This window comes from Salvia miltiorrhiza, chromosome 2, assembly GCF_028751815.1.
Source record: "Salvia miltiorrhiza cultivar Shanhuang (shh) chromosome 2, IMPLAD_Smil_shh, whole genome shotgun sequence".
NCBI classification, from domain to species: domain Eukaryota; kingdom Viridiplantae; phylum Streptophyta; class Magnoliopsida; order Lamiales; family Lamiaceae; genus Salvia; species Salvia miltiorrhiza.
In genome coordinates this window covers 57,556,868-57,576,063 of record NC_080388.1, presented here as the reverse complement: position 1 = coordinate 57,576,063, position 19,196 = coordinate 57,556,868, and the positions used below count along the sequence as shown (strand labels likewise).

Genomic DNA, 19,196 nt, shown 5'->3' with positions numbered 1-19,196 from the left:
ACTCAAGTCATGGTTTTGAATTGAACGTTGAACTTTGTTTGATTTGATTTGATCAAGAATGTTCTTAATTAAAACTTGTAAGAACGCTTTGAAGATGTTGAACTTAGTTTGATTTGATTTGATTTGAACTTGGCTTGATTCATGTTAATTTATACAAAGAAAGCCTTTGGATGGTGGAGAACGCCCTTGAAAATTTGAAAAACGTCTTTGATAACTCGAAGAACGCCTTGAATACTTAAGAGTTCTTCGAAGATTTAAAGAATGCTTGAATACTTGAAGAGAAAGAGAATTCCCTCCTCTATGTCTTCAACTTATGCCTCCTCACCCCTATACCTATATTTATAGGTGTAGCTTGAAGGCATTTGGTGGGCTTGGGCCATTTTGATAGGCTTTAGGGCTTAGGTGGAAATGGCACTTGTCTCTCTCATTGACTAATAAAATCAATATATTAAATACGGAGTACAAGTTATATATCTATTTAATTTTGAGATAAAATATTATTTAACAAAATAGAAAATATAATTAAATATTTTTTTCTTCTTTTTTGAAGTTGTAATTTGAAATTTAAGTTATAGTTGCCTTATGTAATTGACAAGTTGTAAATTTGTAGTGCAATTTGTAAGTAAATCATTGCAAGTTTTATACTTGACTTATGTTTATACACAAATCTTTTTCTATAATTATATTATTTCATTTATTTTAATGTACAATTCATGAATTTCAAGCCAACACTATAAAATATAGTAAAAAATAACATTAAAAAAAAAAAGATTCACATAGTTCAGAACTGTAAACCGCGCAACCATCCACACGCGCCGGTTCCAAGTCCGGTTCCGTTTCCATATCCGCTGAACCGTGAACACCTGACCTCTATTTGGAAGTGGTGAGACGAAGGCTAATCACATTACTTTTTCGAATGTAGAATGACGAAACTTACAACATTCCCATTGATATTGAAGCCTGAAAGTGTGCAAATTTAGGCACTCTTATCGCCTTCAAACTTTCAAAAGATTATAGGATTTGATCAAGATCTATAACCGCAACTCTAGCCATTCATCAATTCAAGTGATGTCCATTTCTTTCACAATGTGTAAGTAGATTGTAGACAATCAAAACAGTCATATTTAACAAAGACGGGATGTAAAGTAGGAAAGTATACTGTAATGGTCTTTTTGAGTAAAAGCAAGCATAAAACAGTAAGCAGAATGAAGCTAGTCATAAGTTTCTTCCCACTAAAATTATTTAAAGACCCAAACTCATCAATAGGTCAATCTTCTAAATCATGACCACTCCGTATCAAAGAATGAGAATTCACAATCAAAATCCGATACATCATTTTACTAACAGCAATCTACAAGACAATACCTGGGATTCCACGGGCTCCCCCGGTTGTGCATTATGGAACCGGAAGAGTTTCATTTGTTATATCATTCTTTCAAGCTGTGAGAGTTGTACAATATTTGTATGAAGAAAGAATCAAATAATCCAAGATGAACGTAACATCATTTACAAGTTAAATAATGTTTGGTTATTCTTGATCCTTACCGAGTGAAGCAAGCCTCTTATAACTTTGCCCATGATGGTAACTGTTGAAGAGCTAAGAACTGAATCATGGAATAGACCACAAAACTTGAAGTCTGCTCCAGAGATGATATAGCCTATGTTCTGCGCTGATTTGCCAGTCAATCTCTGTACACTTGTTCGTCCAGAATGTGCAGTGGTCCTAGTTCAAGACTTTGACAAGGAATATCAAAATCATCGTCAATATGGAGAACTCCAGTACGAACTCAGGCCAAGCAGAACGTCTAACCCAATACTGCCACCTGTACAGTTCAACCAGTAGATAGCCGCTGATAAAGCCTGCTAAGCATTTCCAGATTATGCACCATATTTAGAATGGTGACTAAAGTATTATCCACCATACTAGCAAAGCAATCTTAATAAAATCTTTAGAAAAAGTTATGGCAAGTTCCTGGCTTATTGTAATTGCCTTATGTAATTGACAAGTTGTAAATTTGTAATTAAATGATTGCAAATTTATAATTGACTTATGTTATACACAAATCTTTACCTTTCTTTATAAGTCATTTTGGAGGGTGTTTGGCTGAGCTTATAAGCTCTTGAGAAGTGTTTGGCAAAATAAGCTCTCAATTTACAAAAATAACACTACTATGATTGTTAATTCCAACATATACGCTTCATTTTTCCTCAATTTTGTCTCTCTAACTAGTATTTTGTCTCTCTAACTTATAAGCTCAATTACCCAAACACTTTGACAACTTATAAGCTCTTGACACATCACATCTTATAGCTCTTCAGTCATATTATAAGCTGTTGGAGTTTATAATGGAGCTTAAGCTTAGCCAAAGACCCTCTTAGTCATGTCAGATTATGTTCATATCAGGTCATATAGCAAATTCCTACCCATGACACATGTCAGTGCATTGAGATTTGAGAGTTGAGACCATAAGTCCCTGATGCCAAAAATTTGAAACAGGAGAAAGAGAGAAGAGGGGGAAGAGGGTTCAGTATGCTGATTCATTAACAAAACATACTCACCAACTGCCTGCAGCAGATCTATTATTTTCATCCAATTGTTCCTTCTCAAATTCTTCTAGTATTGCACGTTGTCTTTCAGTTACGGTTCTGAAAAATGACGGAATGAAAAAATCTGAGCATAACATGAAATCTAGTTCTCTTTGCAGCGAAATTCTTCAAATCTAAAAAAAATGCACAAATTAACTCGAAGAAGAATAAGAAGCAACTGCAAAAATACAAATAAAGACACCTAAAGCCAAAAGTATAGCACTCCAGAACTAGAAAAGCAATCCTATAAAGATAATAATTACAGTTGTGGTGTTCTGGAAGAATGATTTTCAACGGTGCCAAGACATAAACAATATATTAAGAGTGCAATCTTTCTAAACAATTATATAGAATCTCCTTATCAGAAGATTGCCTAATCATCTATGTGATCTTAGCATACACAATAATCCTGGAGTATGGGTTTATTACAATCCCAATCGGCCAAGGACTACAATAACTTTCAGGATAAAATTTGGAGAGAATAGCTCTGATAACAGCTAAAGACAACACCTTACATTACCTACTATAAAGTTCAAGGTCCTGGTCAACCTGATGCTTGTTTTCACTTGGACTGAAAAGGAAAATGCACAAGAAAGCAAAAGGAGAAATAAACTTACGAAGGAAGATTTATGCAGAAGCGTACATACTGATCTCCATGGGTCACCATGAAACCATTCTTAGGCAATCCTTCAATGCATAAAGCCCATCAGCAAATCAAAACAGAAAAGAAAGGCAGGCAAAATCAGCATAGAAGCCATACCTTTGCCTCTTAACTTAACCAGTTGCCCATGTTGAACCCCCTTAGGAATCTGCAATGACAACAATTATTGAGCAGCAGACAAGATTTAAAGTTTAAAGCATTATTAGGAAGAACTGATAAGATAAAAGAGAACATTCTCATCTCGACCAAGTCAAATATATGCAAAATGAAAGGGTAGATCAGGGTTATTTAAACAATCGAGTCCAGAAATTTTCATTTAAACAACTTTGTAATCATTTAAAGAAAACTCCTAATGTTCCAGAGAAACTTCTTTAAAGTTTCATTTTTAAGATAGTGTTGGCCCCTCTGGATTCATCACACCCCAATCTTATAATGATATGATATTGTCCACATGGGTCTCAAGCCCCCACTATTTTGTTTCTTCAGCTTCTTTTAATGGCCCCATATAAATTTCATGCCTATAAATCTAGTAACCTCACATATCCAACCTATATAAAATTTTGGGTAATTGCGTCTAAATACACGAACTTTCACCTCTGGTTTTGCAGAAGAACTAAAAAGCCTCAAAATACATGAACTTTCAATTTTTCTAAGATTTTTCACACGGCTATTAATTGTCCTCAAATTAATGGCAAGGTGGATGCCTCAAATGTATACATCAGTACATGGTTTAAACGACCGATGTACCAAACGACATAGTTGGATGTCTATGCCACTTCAGCTATCCGAGTCTTAGCCAAGATGACTTTAATTCACAAAAAAATGATAATCGTGTGAAAAATCAGAACAATTGAAAGTGACTGAATTTGGAGGCAGAATTTTTAGTTCATGTGCAAAACTAAAATTGGCTGTGTTATGAATAGTAATAAGTATCCCACATTGGTTTAGTGTTCCTAGTTGTGATAGTTCTCTTACATATAAATATGTACTCTTATCTCCAATATAAATACACCTTCCTACTTCTTCTTCTTCAATATGTTTTATATCTTTATTCTCTACATGGTATCAGAGCATGTTAGATACTTGATAATTTTTTCTACTGTATGTATTTATGAATAGTACTTTACGTATTTATGAATAGTTTTTTTTTTTTTTTTTCTCTATTCCTATAAGTATGCTCTGTGGTTGCAGCATTGTCTGATCTTCCACATCAGAAATTTTTTTTTTTCTTTCTTTGTTTTCCTTCATCTCTCCGGCTGGCACTACTATTGCTGCTCGGGTCTCCCCGTCGCACAGCCTCCCTCTCTAGCTTTTGTTTTCAGCCACCGTTGCTGCCTATTCTCTATATAGGGTTTCAGTTTTCTAATCCTTTTACATCATGTCTGATTCAAAATCCGCTGCCCTAGGAACCACCATAAAATTGAATGGTTCCAATTATCTTCTCTGGTCTCGTGCCTTTCTATTGTTCTTAGGCTCTCAGAAAAACAAAACACATGTTCTAAGTGATCCAGTTGCTTCTACGGATCTCAAATATGATGTCTGGAGTGCCGACGATTGTGCTGTCATGACTTGGCTTTTGAATAGTCTTGAAGACTCTGTTAGTAAGAATATCATGTTCTTAGAAACTGCTAAGGACATGTGGGATACATTACGGCAGATGTATTCCAATGACAAGAACGTATCTCGTGTCTTCGAGTTATATGAGAAACTTTTCTCTCATACTCAGTCTGGCCAATCAGTTAATGACTATTTCTCTACACTCAAAGGACTTGCTGATGAAATTCTTGTTTATCATCCACTATCCTGTTCTGTCACTCAGCGGGCCACACAGTGGGAAGAGTTCATGGTTGCCAAATTCTTATCAGGTTTAGATGCTGATCTCCGACCAGTTCGTGACAGCCTGTTATCAAGTGATAATGTTCCATCATTATCCAATGCCTTATCTCGTGTGTTGCGGGTTTCCACTGGTCGTACCGATGATGCTACTTCACCTAATTCTTCTGCCATGGCTGCTCGCGGTCAGAATTCTCATGTTAGTACCTCTTTTTCGCCCTCCAGCCAGGCTATTCAGAATCAAAATTATGCTCACGGTCAAAGTTCTTACGGTGGTCGTGGTCGTGGCCGTAGTGGTGAACGAGGTCGTGGCCGAGGTCGCGGTTCTGATCGTTATTGTGAGTATTGCCACCGAACCAATCACACTTCTGAAATTTGTTGGAAAACCTTTGGCAAACCAGGTCGGGCTCATACAGATGTTCCTGATCCTCAGTCTTCCTCCAGTGATGATACGGTCTCGCTCTCACGGGCTCAATACGACAAACTGATCCAATCCATCAATTTGTCATCTGGTACTGCTCCATCTACTAGTGCAGCCTCTCCTATAGTTGCTTCCGCAGGTGCGTTTGCAGTGTCTCATGGTAAGTCTTGGTTGGTAGATTCTGGTGCCTCTGTCCATATTACTGGTACTAAATCTCTTTTGACATCTTTTACTCATTCATCCTTACCTTCTGTCCGTGTCGCTGATGGCACCTATTCTTCGGTGACGGGGAGTGGTGTTGTCCGTCCTACTCCTCAATTAACTCTTAACAATGTCATGTTTGCTTCTAAATTTTCCGTTAGCTTATTATCGGTTAGTCAACTTACCAAAACTCACAATTGCTCTGTCACTTTTTTTCCTACCTTTGTTACCTTTCAGGACCTGCAGACGAAGAAGACGATTGGTGGAGGACATGAGCGTGACGGGGTTTACTACTTGGATTCTGGTATTCCTGCACCTTCGCGTGCTCTCTCTGCCACCGTAACTCCCTATCAGTGGCATTGTCGCCTTGGTCATCCGTCGCCGTCTAGTCTTCGCAGTTTAATTCCTACTTCGTCTGTTGAATTTCAATGTGAGTCTTGTGAGTTGGGCAAGCACCATCGCACATCTTTTCCTTCTAGAATTGATAAACGTAGTTCTTTTGCTTTTGAGCTTGTTCATTGTGATGTTTGGGGTCAGAGTCGAGTTGAGTCTAGAGGGGGTTTCAGATATTTTATGGTCTTGGTTGATGATTATTCGCGTATGACATGGGTGTATTTGCTCAAACAGAGAACTGGAGTCCCTGCTATACTAAACTCTTTTTATCATGAAATAAAAACTCAATATTCTGTCGATTTGCGTATTCTTCGCACTGATAATGCTCTTGAATTCACTCAAAAATCTATTTCATCTTTTTGTGATTCTCGTGGCATAATTCATCAAACTTCCTGCTCACATACTTCCCAACAAAATGGAGTTGCAGAACGAAAACACCGTCATATTTTGGATGTTGCTCGTACTCTTATGTCTCATATGCGGGTTCCTAAGTGGTTATGGGGTGATGCTGTTCTTACGGCATGTTTTCTCATTAATAGAATGCCTTCTAGTGTGCTTCATGGAGATATTCCTTTTTCGTATCTTCATCCTGACAAACCTCTTTACCCTGTCCCTCCTCGCATTTTTGGATGTGTTTGTTTTGTTCATGATCTAAGTCCTGGGTTAGATAAGTTATCTCCTCGTTCTATTAAGTGTGTTTTTCTCGGGTATTCTAGAACACAGAAAGGGTATAGATGTCTTGACCCTCTTACCAAACGTCACTATGTATGTGCCGATGTCACCTTCTTTGAATCTCTTCCATTTTTTCCTCATACTAGCACTACTTCTCAAAATAAGTTACACTCTGCTCCTTTGCCTATACCGGCGATAGTTTCTCCTCCTACTCAACCCTTACAAGTGTATACCCGTCGTCCTCGTCCCGCACCAGTTCCAGAGACTGTTGCTGAACCGGCCTCATGTTCTCCACCCGAGTTATCTTCTTCTGCAGATTCTGAGGATGACCAACCTGCTAACACAGATGACTTACCTATCGCTATACGCAAAGGTAAACGTACTTGTACCACTCGCCATCCAATGTCTAACTATGTCTCTTTTGCCTGTTTGAGTCTTTCTTTTCGGTCTTTTGCTCTTTCCCTTTTCTCTACAGTTATTCCAACTTCTTACCTTGAGGCACTCAAACATCCGCATTGGAAGGCTGCTATGGATGAGGAGATGTGTGCCCTTTTATCTCGTGGCACTTGGGTTCTAGCAACTGCTCCTGTTTCTGCTGTTATTGTTTCTTGTCGTTGGGTGTTCACTATCAAGTTTCTTGCTGATGGTACCATTGATCGGTACAAAGCCCGCCTTGTAGCAAAAGGTTTTACACAGACTTATGGTGTGGATTACTTTGAGACATTCTCTCCCACCGCTCGCTTGAACTCCATTCGCATCTTGTTCTCCTTGGCTGTTAATCTTTCTTGGCCTATGTATGTGAAGAATGCTTTTCTCTATGGCGATATATCTCCAACTGTTTATATGGAGCAACCTCCCGGGTATGTTGCTCAGGGGGAGGATTCTACTAAGGTGTGTTGTCTTAAGAAGGCTATTTATGGTCTTAAGCAAAGTCCGAAGGCATGGTTTGACAAGTTTAGTAGTGTTCTCAGCAAAATTGGGTTTAAGCAATGCAAGTCTGACCACTCTGTTTTTGTGCGCCATCAAGCCTCTGGAATTGTCATTCTCGTTGTCTATGTCGATGACATCCTTATATCTGGGAGTGATGTACAAGGAATTGCTGATACAAAGACATACTTGCAAGAACAATTCGTTATTAAGGATTTGGGACGTCCCAAGTACTTCTTGGGAATTGAAATTGCTCACAGCAAGTATGGAATTTCTCTGTCTCAGCAGAAGTATGCTACTGATTTACTTAAAGAAACCGGGTTGTTGGGAACGAAGCCGGTTGATACTCCTATGGATATTGACCCGAATGTCTGGGATGAGAGTGAAGATTTCTTGGAGGACAAAGCTAAGTACAGACGTCTTGTTGGGAAACTTATCTACTTGACAGTGACACGGCCTGATATTTCTTTTGCGGTTGGTTTGGTTAGTCGTTTCTTGGATAAGCCTAAACAAGTTCATTGGGAAGCTGCTATTCGAATTCTTCGATATATCAAGAAATCTCCGGGAAAAGGATTGTTTTTTAAAAAAAATGGTCATCTAAAAATTGAAGGGTACTCTGATGCTGATTATGCTGGCTCTAAAATTGATCGGAAATCGACATCTGGATACTGTACTTACTTGGGTGGAAATTTGATAACTTGGAGGAGCAAGAAACAACAAACAGTTGCTAGATCTTCAGCCGAGGCTGAGTATAGAGCTATGGCTCATACTGCAACTGAGATGATTGGTGTGAAGAATCTGCTTGGGGAATTAGGATTCACTTTCAATGAACCGTTACCCATGCACTGTGATAACCAAGCAGCTATTTACATTGCTAACAATCCAGTTTTTCATGAACGGACTAAACATATTGAGGTTGACTGCCATTTCATTCGTGAGTGTGTATTGAACCAAACTATTTCTACTCCGTTCACTTCTTCGTCAGATCAAATTGCTGATATCTTCACTAAACCGTTGGGAGGCAAGCGTTTCTCTGAGTTGTGTATCAAGCTGGATATGATTAACATATATGCTCCAGCTTGAGGGGGAGTGTTATGAATAGTAATAAGTATCCCACATTGGTTTAGTGTTCCTAGTTGTGATAGTTCTCTTACATATAAATATGTACTCTTATCTCCAATATAAATACACCTTCCTACTTCTTCTTCTTCAATATGTTTTATATCTTTATTCTCTACAGGCTGAAAGTTCATGTATTTAGGCTAACCTTAAAATTTTAGTTTCACATTTCATGATCCTCCCCTATTAGTCTATGTGCGACATCAGTAGCATAACTCACAATTCTCTCTCAAACAGAACAAGCCTTCCCCTTTGAGACTCAACATTTTTGCTTCACGTAAATTTCTTCAATGCAGTTAAGTTGGGGACAATACGAGTAGGACACCACTTTAGACAACTTGGCCCATGCAGCATCTTGAATCTCACAAAGGTATGAGTAGTTCATTTTGGACAAAATCTTCATTGTTTTCTTAATATAGACTTATCCCAAAAATGCCTCAGTGCTAATGGTCCATAATTAAATTCGAGTTTGAGATCCTCCAAATGTGAAACTGATATGTGATCTAAGTTATATGCATAACAATTCTCTCAAATAGACTACAACTCAGTATCCTTTTGTCGTTCTTGTTTTTCTTTTTCCTTTTTTCTTTATTCATTTTCTTGCATGCAATCAATGTGGGAGTGGCTCTAATACCACTCTTGTGCCTCAAAGTCCAACTAACACCTCCATTTCCACATTGACATATATATTTGTCCAATTTAGACTCATACTGTAATGGTTTTATTTTCTAAGCTTTCCCAAAAGGGTCCAAAAAGATGGAATTTTTGTCCACAAGTATATACTCAGGATCCTCTTTATGTCCAATCAATGGAAGACTCTGGTTGCAGGCACAACAAATAGAAAATCAGCCTAATACCTTGCTCCTTATGTATTACAATGGTGTTCATCATGGAAGCTACATTAAGGTGAGATCATTCAAAGGAAATGGTGTGAAGAATGTCTGTTTACTTCTTTTATCAAGTGAGAGAACATAACTAGATAATCATAAATAATTCCTCAGGAAGCCTAAGTATTCCTTACAATATGTTAAATTGTTCTAGTTAATAATAATTAGAACATATGCACGTAAACATCATCCCTTTACAATTTCGAAAAGAAATTCTGCATTAACTGTATTGCAAGGAAAAAAACAAGTAATTTCCTGAAGACTTAGATGAGGCATAAAACAGGATCAAGCTATGTCACTTCAGATCAGCAGGTCTCGGTGACATTTGAATGGCTTGGTATTTGGTAGCACTAGAGAAAGGCAATAGTAGCATGCTTTTATCCCCAGAAATGTTTGGGATACCTCAAATACTACAAATTTAAATGTGCAACCCAAACGTAAGGAGTAGAAGAAGAACGAGTCCAAATATTGGCCCTTGGAGAAAGTCAAAGTACTGCCCATGGACCACTGTCCTGGAGTCCTAAAATTGGCCTTACCTCTAGATCTTAAGGATTCATAAACCAATATTAGAGTCTTCTCCAGTACCAATAACATAGAAAGGCAGAGTAGAAGGCAGGAGAATACAATCAACAAGGAATGGCGGAAGAGTATCTGAACAAAATTATGAGTTGATCCCAAAGCTTTCAATTAATGCCAACATCTATCAAGATTGAAAGCTAATCTTACTAGCAACCCCCCCCCCCCCCACCCACAGGGCCTGGTGACGAGAGGAGACCAAAGTAAATCTCCTAGGACAGGGGAGCTACTCTATTACTAGGTACAAAGGAGTGGGGAGGTTCCAACACCATCCCACACAAAAATGAAAGTAAAAAATCCAATTATGAGCTAAAAATTCAAGGAAAGCCTGGTCTCGTAATTGGCCAATGAACATCAGTTTTCTATCTTAATCACGAACTATAGCCCCATTCACCACATTAGCTTCTTAATGGCATTCCATATCAGTTTGGTTATCTTACTACGTAGATATCAGGATTATTCTGTAGCAAAGTATGTGAAAAAAGATCCAAAAGATTAATAGCAGAAAAGGAAGTATATCTGTATTTAACAAGGGAAAAGAAAAGAGTGCAACTGGAAACATGTTACATGAAATCCAGAAGAGAGAACCTATATCTTGTATATACACATAGCAAAAAGTTCTAAAACACAAAGGGAAGATAAGTATCTTACTGTCAGTTGCTTCTTCCCAGATAGGGTAGGCACCTCAACGCTGCCACCAAGAATGGCCTGTACAGCATCAAACAGGATATTTCAATTCGGGAACATCTATTTTCTAAAAGTTTAATCAGCATAAACTGCAGTAGAAAAAACTAATGCAAGACAAAATCTTTCCTATATATTAAGTCGAAACAAAAACAAAAGAGAATCTGAAAAGAAAAAGTTCTCACTTGTGTAAGGCTAATATATTGGTCCACATAAAGATCAGCACCATTTCTGGAAAATACGGGATCTTCTGCAACCTGGATCAAGTTACCAAATATAAAAGGTGTCAAAAGAACCAAATAAAATCTAAAACAAGTTATTTGCACAAATGAGAAAGCAGCAAGATTTGACAATACAATCTTCCCGCAGGAGTATCTATATGACCTGGGGAGACTATTGGTGTAACTATCAACATTAAGTAAATCCTTGCTACTGTGGTCAACTAATTTTACAACAAAGAAATCCATATATTTAACTAGACCTTGTAATCAGGTGATAACTTCACGCTACTGAAGCCTCAGCCAGGCCTTGTTGTATTATCACAAAGACAATATGAGCTCAGCACATAAAAGCAACTGATACAAATTACAGGCTGCAACATAAGTACATTGAGAGCAGACTTTATGGTTTTGTTGAACTTTAGAATTGAATCCAAAATTAAATATAAAATTACAACATATTAATTCAAATCATTGGTAATTCTTTCTTTTTGTTGGGTGGGGGTTATATCCTAGACATCTTCTTGGTCGACATCACTCTTGACCAAGAGGATGTCTACCACTTGGGTGGTTACCCTTGTTTAGTTATGATATGAAAAACCATGCCACTTCATCACGTAATTTCACAAATATAATAGAAGTCATCTCAACTGAGTCAAACACAACACTGGCAACCAACATGTCAACAAGAAGTCCAGAGAAGTGTGCGTGTGTTGGCCTAGCACTAGGTGGTTAATACCCAATGACTGAGGTCCTGGGTTTGAGTCCACCGTCGTGAGGTCTTTATATTTCTTTATTTACTTGTGTAATTTATTAAAAAAAAAAAAAGTCCAAGAGAAAATTTGTTCGGAAAATCCAATGTTCTAAAGCATTCTTCATGGAACCTACCTAAAAGAAAGACGTTTAATTTGATATTAAGGAACTGAAACTCTAGAAGTAACATTGTTGGAAGTAATCAATAAGTTGAGAAATCGTCCAAATAACAAAACATTGAAGAAAATTCTTCAACCAAACAATCAACTTCCAAGGAGGTCCCAATGTTCTCGAAAGTTCTTCATGGAGATTACCAAGAGCAAAAACGTTTGACCTCCCTATCTATCATCATTGGAACTCAACCAACCTAGGAGAACTGGAGAAGACAGGAGTTTGGTTACAAGAACATGCCAATTCTAAAAAGCTAGCTGTATTGATGTAAAGAGTTTAATCTAAAAATATGATGATAGTCTTTCAAATCAATCTTACAAAGCCATGATGGCAGCTTTAGAGCAAATCAAGTTGTATGGTTCAATTAAATTTCCATGGTATTATTTTATGTGCATGTTTAAGTTAGAGCTCAGCTAGAAAATTTGTATTACACCAACCAATCTTCCATAATTCACATTTATTAAATTAACAAGTTAAGCACATATAGCATGTGCAAATACATAGAAAAAGTCTATCATATAACAAACAAGAGATAACCGCCTACCTAGAATGGTTTTGCTGGAAATCACAACTGACAACAAGTTGGTTTATACTTGAATCAAGTCCTTCTAGAAGATCCAGCAACCAGAAGTATCAATTTAAATTATTGAGAAGTAGATTATTGACACTAAAGTTGGGAGAAGCAGAGAGAGAGAGAGGAGAGACTTCCACATAAAATTATGCTGAAAAGGAACCCTTTAGAGCATACAGATCCTAAAAGTTTCTCCTTTTCTATTTTTTTGCTTTCAAGTGGTCTTTTCTTTTGGCCAACTAGATGAAATTAATGTAGTGGCACTAACTTGTTTGCTATCATTGTAGTTCTTTTTTTCTTTTTCTGGAGAGAGATTCTTTTTCAACTCAGAAAAGAATATCCGTGTACCCAAAAGGTTATTTACAAATCAACATCATATTTGGGAAATACAATTTAAATAAAAAAATGTAGGTGAGCATGTAAATTTAAACAAAGTCATAGTTCTGGTTAGGTATTGCAAATACAAAGGAGAGCTACAGAGTGGTGTTGCCTTTAGTTTTATATATAGGTCACCAGAGGTGCTTCCCCATGCACCAGAATTACCAGCTCCTGGTACACGAATTGTATCACCAGCGTCCACACCTAATCCCCAGAAAATACAACAAAATGCAGTGAGCACACAAGATCATGCATACTCAGCTAAAAATAGAGAGACTAAGGGAGCACATAAAGACATAGACACTGAGAATTAAAGTAGTTAATCCTCCCCCTCTTTTGACATTCATTTGCCTACTGAATTCTAGGAAAATAAATGCATCGTTTACTGCACATGCATTATAAATGGTTTAAGAAATTATTAAATACACTGTATAGATATCGTGCATCATTCAAATCCTGATATTAATCTATGGAATGGTGTTGAGGAGAGATTCTCAATCCTCAACATATTTGCAATTCAATCCTTAAAATTCCAATTTTGCACCTATATTCACAAGCTATACATATATAGAGAAAGGTTTCATTGAGAATGCTAAATGTGTTGAGAATTGAGAATTCGTCCAAACAGTCGTAAACAAGTCATTTCATTTTGATGAACAAGGTTCATCAGTTATATTGGTATGTTCGTAGAATTTATTGATTTTGTTCATTATTTTCATTTCTTACGAAAAATCAAATTCCCTACATATATATATAGGGGAGCGCTCCAATGAAACCCCATATTTTTAGTGAGACCTGAGACATGATCTCGTGCGTTTATTTCATCAATCCTATGGCTGATATTGTATCTAGAGAGAGAATTTTTTTTCTTTGGGTTGGAATCCTGAAGGGAGCGAAATATTTTAAATTTCATTATTCATCAGTATATACTGCATTGTTCATCAGTATATATTGTCTTGTTCAGCAGTTTATGTCTTATTCATTACCAATTTTTTAAATTTAGTTATTCATCAGTATATACTGCCTTGTGGCCCTTGTTCATCAGTATATATGTCTTATTCATTGTACTCGGTGTCTCACGAAAAATAGGGGGTCTCACTGGAGCGCGCCCCTATATATATATATATATATATATATACTCCCTCTGTCGGCTGTCCGCGAAAATAGGTTCCAAGGGAGAGCGGCACGGGTTTTAAGAAAAATTAGTTGTTTATTTAGTGAGTGGAAAAACGGCCCTACAAATTAAAAAAAAAGTACAGAGAGTTAGTGAGAGAAAGGACCCCACAAATTAAAAAGTGGTGGGTCCATAAATGGCAAAAAAGGGTTAGGACATGTTTTAGTGGACGGACAAATAGCAAATGAGGACCTATTTTCGTGGACGGAGGGAATAATTAATACACCATTGATATCCCTCCAATCAAATGCATGTGTACACATCAACTCAATTTGTACAAACATCTAATAGTCTATCAACTTCCAAAACGTTGAAGCTTGTGAATATAATTGCAATATTAAAAGCTTTTGATTAAATAGCATTTAGAGTTGCATTTAGTGCTAAAATTCATGTATATTTTAGCGATGAACCCTTGGAAAAGCAAATTTACAAACCGACAGCTCATCAGTTTCCCTTCATATTGTTGAGTTTATCATGTCCATTCTATTGCTCCAAGTGCAAAAGATAGAGGAAAGTTGCTGTTCTCATGTCTTCTATGCTATGGAACCTCTGCAAAGGTTCTCAAAAATGTCCGATAGATGTAAGCTGATGAGTATATCCTTCCCTGCAGGCACCTACTATGAAAGCTTTCATCTAAACAATTGTCTGTGGGGACGTTTCACTTGATTTGATTCAAGGTATTACTAAACAGCAGGAGTTGTTCCAACAAAAAACCCATAAATTCCTTCTGATCAGCATATATGTAATCTTGGGTCTAACTCTAAGTGCTAGCCACAGTTTAAGTTTCCAGATAGATTCATGAGGCTATCCTAGCATACTCCTAATCGTCCACTAAATACAGGATTTCAGATATTTTTCCATCAGATCCAAAGAGTACCAAGTTATACAAACTATAAATATTTTAAATTTAAACAATGCATCAGAATTGGTTTGCTCGATGTATCAATGTGAGAATTATAAGATTGCTAAGTTAAACAAAAGGAAAGAAGGATGTGTAAAATTATCAACCAGATTAATGTGTATAGAAACCTAACCTGCTGGTACAGTTACTCTGGCATCCCTGACTCCTTTGCACGCCCCTGATCCTCCGCAAGCCGTGCAGTATTCCTAAACATGATTTCTTTTCTAAATTCTTTTGGATATACAAAATATATAGTAAATAGTGATATAAAGGAAAAAGTATGACAAGACCTTGATTATTCGTCCAACACCTTTACAGGTACTGCAAGTTGTAGTAAAAGGTGGTATTGTCACCTAAAAAACCAGTAACAAGGTAAAATGAAAGCCATAACTAAGCATTCACACAACTCAAGGAATATCATGTAGACAAAAATGCAAAAATGATTGATCATTCTTCGAGAGAGTATCATCAAAGAGTACTCACTCTTCCAATGCCTCTGCAAGTTGGACACATTATTGTTTGAGCATCGAAGGGATGGCCTCGGCCATCTGAAAAATAAGATAAATTGTACACAAAAGATCATAAGTCTAGAGGTGACAGCTGCATTAGTGAGTTCTAATGAAACAATGTACACCATTAGAACAGGAAAATTCACTGCAACCTATGTTGCAAAACTCCCAATAAGTCTTGACAGAGAATAGTAGAACTGGACAGGGATCATCACTTAGTATTTGAATAAGCTGTTAATTCTCCGTTGCTAATGATTTCTGCAATCACGGTCCAGGGCTATGACTTTACTTTAACAAGTTCTATATGTGATGTAACTTTTTCCTAAAATTTCTACCTTCATCACAATTGACATTTATGTTATACTGTTGTAGAAAAAGTTTGACTATCTGTGCAGATGGAATGCTAAACAATTAGTGAATCTCTGCAAACATGAATAAAGATCAAACGGAAGAAAAAAGGATTCGCGATATGACATTCATTTGCCTATAAGCTTTTGGTTTTTACACCTTCAAACCCCATTGTGAACACTTTAAAGCTGGAATAACAAGTAGCTTAATCATGTATTACAACTATTTATCCACAAGTAATACTTCTCTTTTATCTTGAACTCCTAAGGGTATAGGATTAACTAAAAACTATACTTACCAATAATATTAACAATAATCATCCTACCCCACAAGTTTTAGTTTATTTCAGAGTAGACATCCAATAAATTGCATGGATCATAGCTAAATTCCCCCACATTTTTTCCAGGTTAATATAGCAGTCTGGAGGGCAGATTACAATGTATCTCATAAAGGTGAAGCTACAAATGCAATTTCCAGCTATTTTAAAAACTTGAGCAATATTCTGTCTGAGAGGAAAAGAATCAAAGATATATATACAACTGTATAGGGTATGTATCAAATAAGGCTCAGGAATATTCTAATTTAGACTAAGGGATCATTATATAGTTTGGTTATATCTCTTAACAATAGAGGTTAGCACATAACTGTTTCTTCATAAAACAATATCTACAAGTGAGACAAAGAGCATAGGTAGCCATGTATGTCCCATTCAACGACTTTGATTTGGAGGATATTAGTTAAGTTACAACATTTAGCTAGTAGAAATAAAATGTAACCACTCCGTTTTATACTCACGGCAAGAATCACATGGCACATCTGCATCAAAGGACAAATCCTTAGTGCATCCTTGAGCGGCTTCAGAAAATGTAAGCACAAGTTCCACCTACACTCACCCCAACAAAAGGTATAATTTGCAAACATCTGAAAATAGATACATGTGATAGACATGGTAGTACAATAAACAGTTTACCTGAATATCACTACCCACATTTTCAGTTTCATTTTCAAAAATCTGTGACATGGAAAAGAAGGTGTCATTAGAAATAATTTTTAATTTACACTTATCACATATTCAGCAACAGCCAGGATCACAATAGTACCTCAGAAAAAATTTTGTGAAATGAATCAGAGAACTGAGCTCCATGAGCATGTCTAAAGCGACTCGAGCCCGTGTTAGAATTTCCTGCACTCCTTGTCCCATTTGTTTTTGAACTCTGTCTCAACTGTTAGAAATCCATTTCCTTAATTTCAACTCATACATAAACAAATTTTAATGCAAAACAAAGGATAAATTATCAACAATAATCAATCAAAAAGTGAGTACAACCAGTGGATAACACATTCACTCCAAGAAAGTAGCATGGACTAAAGACTGAACTTCTATATCTAAGTAAATCTGAGACAGAAAGATAACTGAACTATTTTTGCTTTTGGGCCCAAAGTGCCACCATGATTTGATACTTCCTCAATACTCTAAATAGTATCTCTCTTTATCCATGAAAATGCTCCAAGTCTTCTCCAGACATATAAAAATTAAGTTAACCAAAGCAAGATAGGAACACAGATATGGTAGAAGCAACTAAACACAAAAATAATCTAGTAACTAACAGTCTAACACGAAAGAAAAGGAAAGGAAAGGAAGAAATAATTTACCCTGTCATAATGTGTTTTCTTTTCAGGATCTTTCAAAGTCTGCAATCTCCTTCCACGATAAAATGGAACAGATATATTATTGTCATAGAAAAGCTATGCACAACAAATGAGTTCTTAGTTCAATTAAGATAAAGCTTATGTCAAAATGACCGCGGACCTCATACGCCTCTCTTATCTCTTGAAATTTTCTCTTCGCAGAGGGATTATTCTTATTGGCATCAGGATGGTACTTCTTCGCCAGCTACATAGCACACAGAGCCAAAAAAACATGTTGAAAGCCAAAATAAATAAAAAATAAAATAAAAATAAAAATAAAAATCTAGAGATACCAAGAATATAATGTCCGCTGAGAAATTTAAAATCAAACAAGACTTACAGCATGAAAAGCCTTTTTAATCTCATCGCGGGTGGCATCTCTAGAAACGCCAAGAATCTCATAGTAATCACGTGCCGCGGATTGATAAGACCCTATATAAAAGAATCATAAACTGACCACCAGAATCCCAATCCTACTACAATATAAATTTAAATAACAAAAAAAAAAATGAACTTTGTCTCTTGACTTTGAAATTGAAACCTGTGCCGTGGATGAAACGCCTCGAAAACAGCATTTCATTATGTGCAAAACCGGCATGCCATTCCCTATAACCGTACTGATATGCAGCTGATGAATGATGCCGTCGACCTTTACATTAGTGATTATCAACAAAATGTTCTTGAATTTGACTAGTTACCCGTGCAGAATAGTATCAATTTTAGCATAATAGTACTACAATTACAGTCAGATAGTAGCAATTCTTACATGGAGAACAAATGAATGCCCGTTGAAAGTGGGGAATTTTCCCACATAAGACTCCATCGGAGGATTGAGCACAAATTTTCTGCCAAAACAGGAGAAAAGCTTGATAATTTAAACAGCAAGTAATAAATTATTAGAATTTTGTGGGGATTAAAGCGATTACCAATAGTTTATCGGCTAGTGATTTGGGCGAAGACGCGAGCCATCGACGCATTCTTAGGCTATGCAGCAAAATGGAGGGGGAAATAAGAGAGGGGTTTATGAGCTGTTGTCTTAAACCCTTTGGAAATGGACGCAAATTCTTGTGGGTGATAAACGAATGAAATGACATTTCTCGACTCCCAAAAAGAATCGAATAAAATGTTAATTTAAATTTTTATTTTTATAAATTAAGGGTGCGTTGCGTTCAGTTTAGTTGTAAATTTATAATGGTAAAAAGAGGGATAAACAAAATTTTATCCTTTAAATCCTTTTTTTTTCTCATTTTCTATAAAATAAAATTTGACTCTTACTCATTTCACTTTGTCACTACAAAATGAGGGACAATATTATCCCTTCATTTTTTGTGTGATAATATTATCCCTTATTTATAGTGAACATAAGGAATGAGTAAGAGTCAAATTCTATTTTGTAGGAAGTGAGGAAAAAAGAAAAAATGATTTAAATAGTGAAATTTGTTTATTTCTCATTTTCTATGATAAATTTACAACTAAATATAACGCATTTTTCTTATAATCAATATTTTTACTATGATATCTTTT

At 36.4% G+C, this 19,196-nt stretch overlaps 2 protein-coding genes across 12 annotated transcripts; one reads left to right on the top strand and one right to left on the bottom strand.

Annotated features, from left to right (window-relative positions):
* Positions 1-669: 669 nt before the first annotated feature.
* On the bottom strand, positions 670-18,759 carry LOC131010580 (chaperone protein dnaJ 1, mitochondrial). Of its 10 annotated transcripts, none has more exons than XR_009096606.1 (20): positions 18,599-18,757; positions 18,439-18,517; positions 18,214-18,321; positions 18,013-18,104; positions 17,794-17,877; positions 17,637-17,675; positions 17,084-17,206; positions 16,954-16,995; positions 16,779-16,866; positions 15,610-15,674; positions 15,417-15,479; positions 15,260-15,332; positions 13,164-13,255; positions 11,146-11,217; positions 10,928-10,984; positions 3,347-3,395; positions 3,204-3,273; positions 2,560-2,646; positions 1,546-1,823; positions 670-960 (listed from the first exon to the last, which is right to left on the bottom strand). XR_009096606.1 is itself a non-coding variant. In XM_057938163.1 (19 exons), the coding sequence occupies exons 1-19, from the start codon at positions 18,647-18,649 to the stop codon at positions 1,724-1,726; spliced, it is 1,413 nt and encodes a 470-aa protein (XP_057794146.1). In that variant the 5' UTR covers positions 18,650-18,759; the 3' UTR covers positions 1,207-1,723. The 10 variants fall into 10 exon arrangements, 4 of the variants coding, with proteins under 4 accessions (XP_057794146.1, XP_057794147.1, XP_057794148.1 ...); XR_009096607.1 differs by lacking the exon at positions 670-960 and adding an exon at positions 1,207-1,440 and having other exon boundaries at positions 1,546-1,860; XR_009096605.1 differs by lacking the exon at positions 670-960 and adding an exon at positions 1,207-1,440.
* LOC131010582 (uncharacterized) lies at positions 4,161-6,043 on the top strand. Of its 2 annotated transcripts, none has more exons than XM_057938167.1 (3): positions 4,161-5,418; positions 5,514-5,661; positions 5,940-6,043. In XM_057938167.1, the coding sequence occupies exons 1-3, from the start codon at positions 5,119-5,121 to the stop codon at positions 5,975-5,977; spliced, it is 486 nt and encodes a 161-aa protein (XP_057794150.1). In that variant the 5' UTR covers positions 4,161-5,118; the 3' UTR covers positions 5,978-6,043. The 2 variants fall into 2 exon arrangements, with proteins under 2 accessions (XP_057794150.1, XP_057794151.1); XM_057938168.1 differs by having other exon boundaries at positions 5,514-5,640; positions 5,940-6,039.
* Positions 18,760-19,196: the final 437 nt, after the last annotated feature.

Coding starts and splice junctions, on each gene's coding strand:
- LOC131010580 (XM_057938162.1), bottom strand. CDS start 18,649: ATGCGTCGATGGCTCGCGTCTTCGCCCAAATCACTAGCCGATAAACTA. Junction 17,878..18,012: donor TTAAAAAGGCTTTTCATGCT/GTAAGTCTTGTT, acceptor TGTGCTATGTAG/CTGGCGAAGAAGTACCATCC. Junction 1,824..2,559: donor AGATCTGCTGCAGGCAGTTG/GTGAGTATGTTT, acceptor TGAACTGTACAG/GTGGCAGTATTGGGTTAGAC.
- LOC131010582 (XM_057938167.1), top strand. CDS start 5,119: ATGCTGATCTCCGACCAGTTCGTGACAGCCTGTTATCAAGTGATAATG. Junction 5,419..5,513: donor TCGCGGTTCTGATCGTTATT/GTGAGTATTGCC, acceptor CCTGATCCTCAG/TCTTCCTCCAGTGATGATAC. Junction 5,662..5,939: donor TGCGTTTGCAGTGTCTCATG/GTAAGTCTTGGT, acceptor GTTACCTTTCAG/GACCTGCAGACGAAGAAGAC.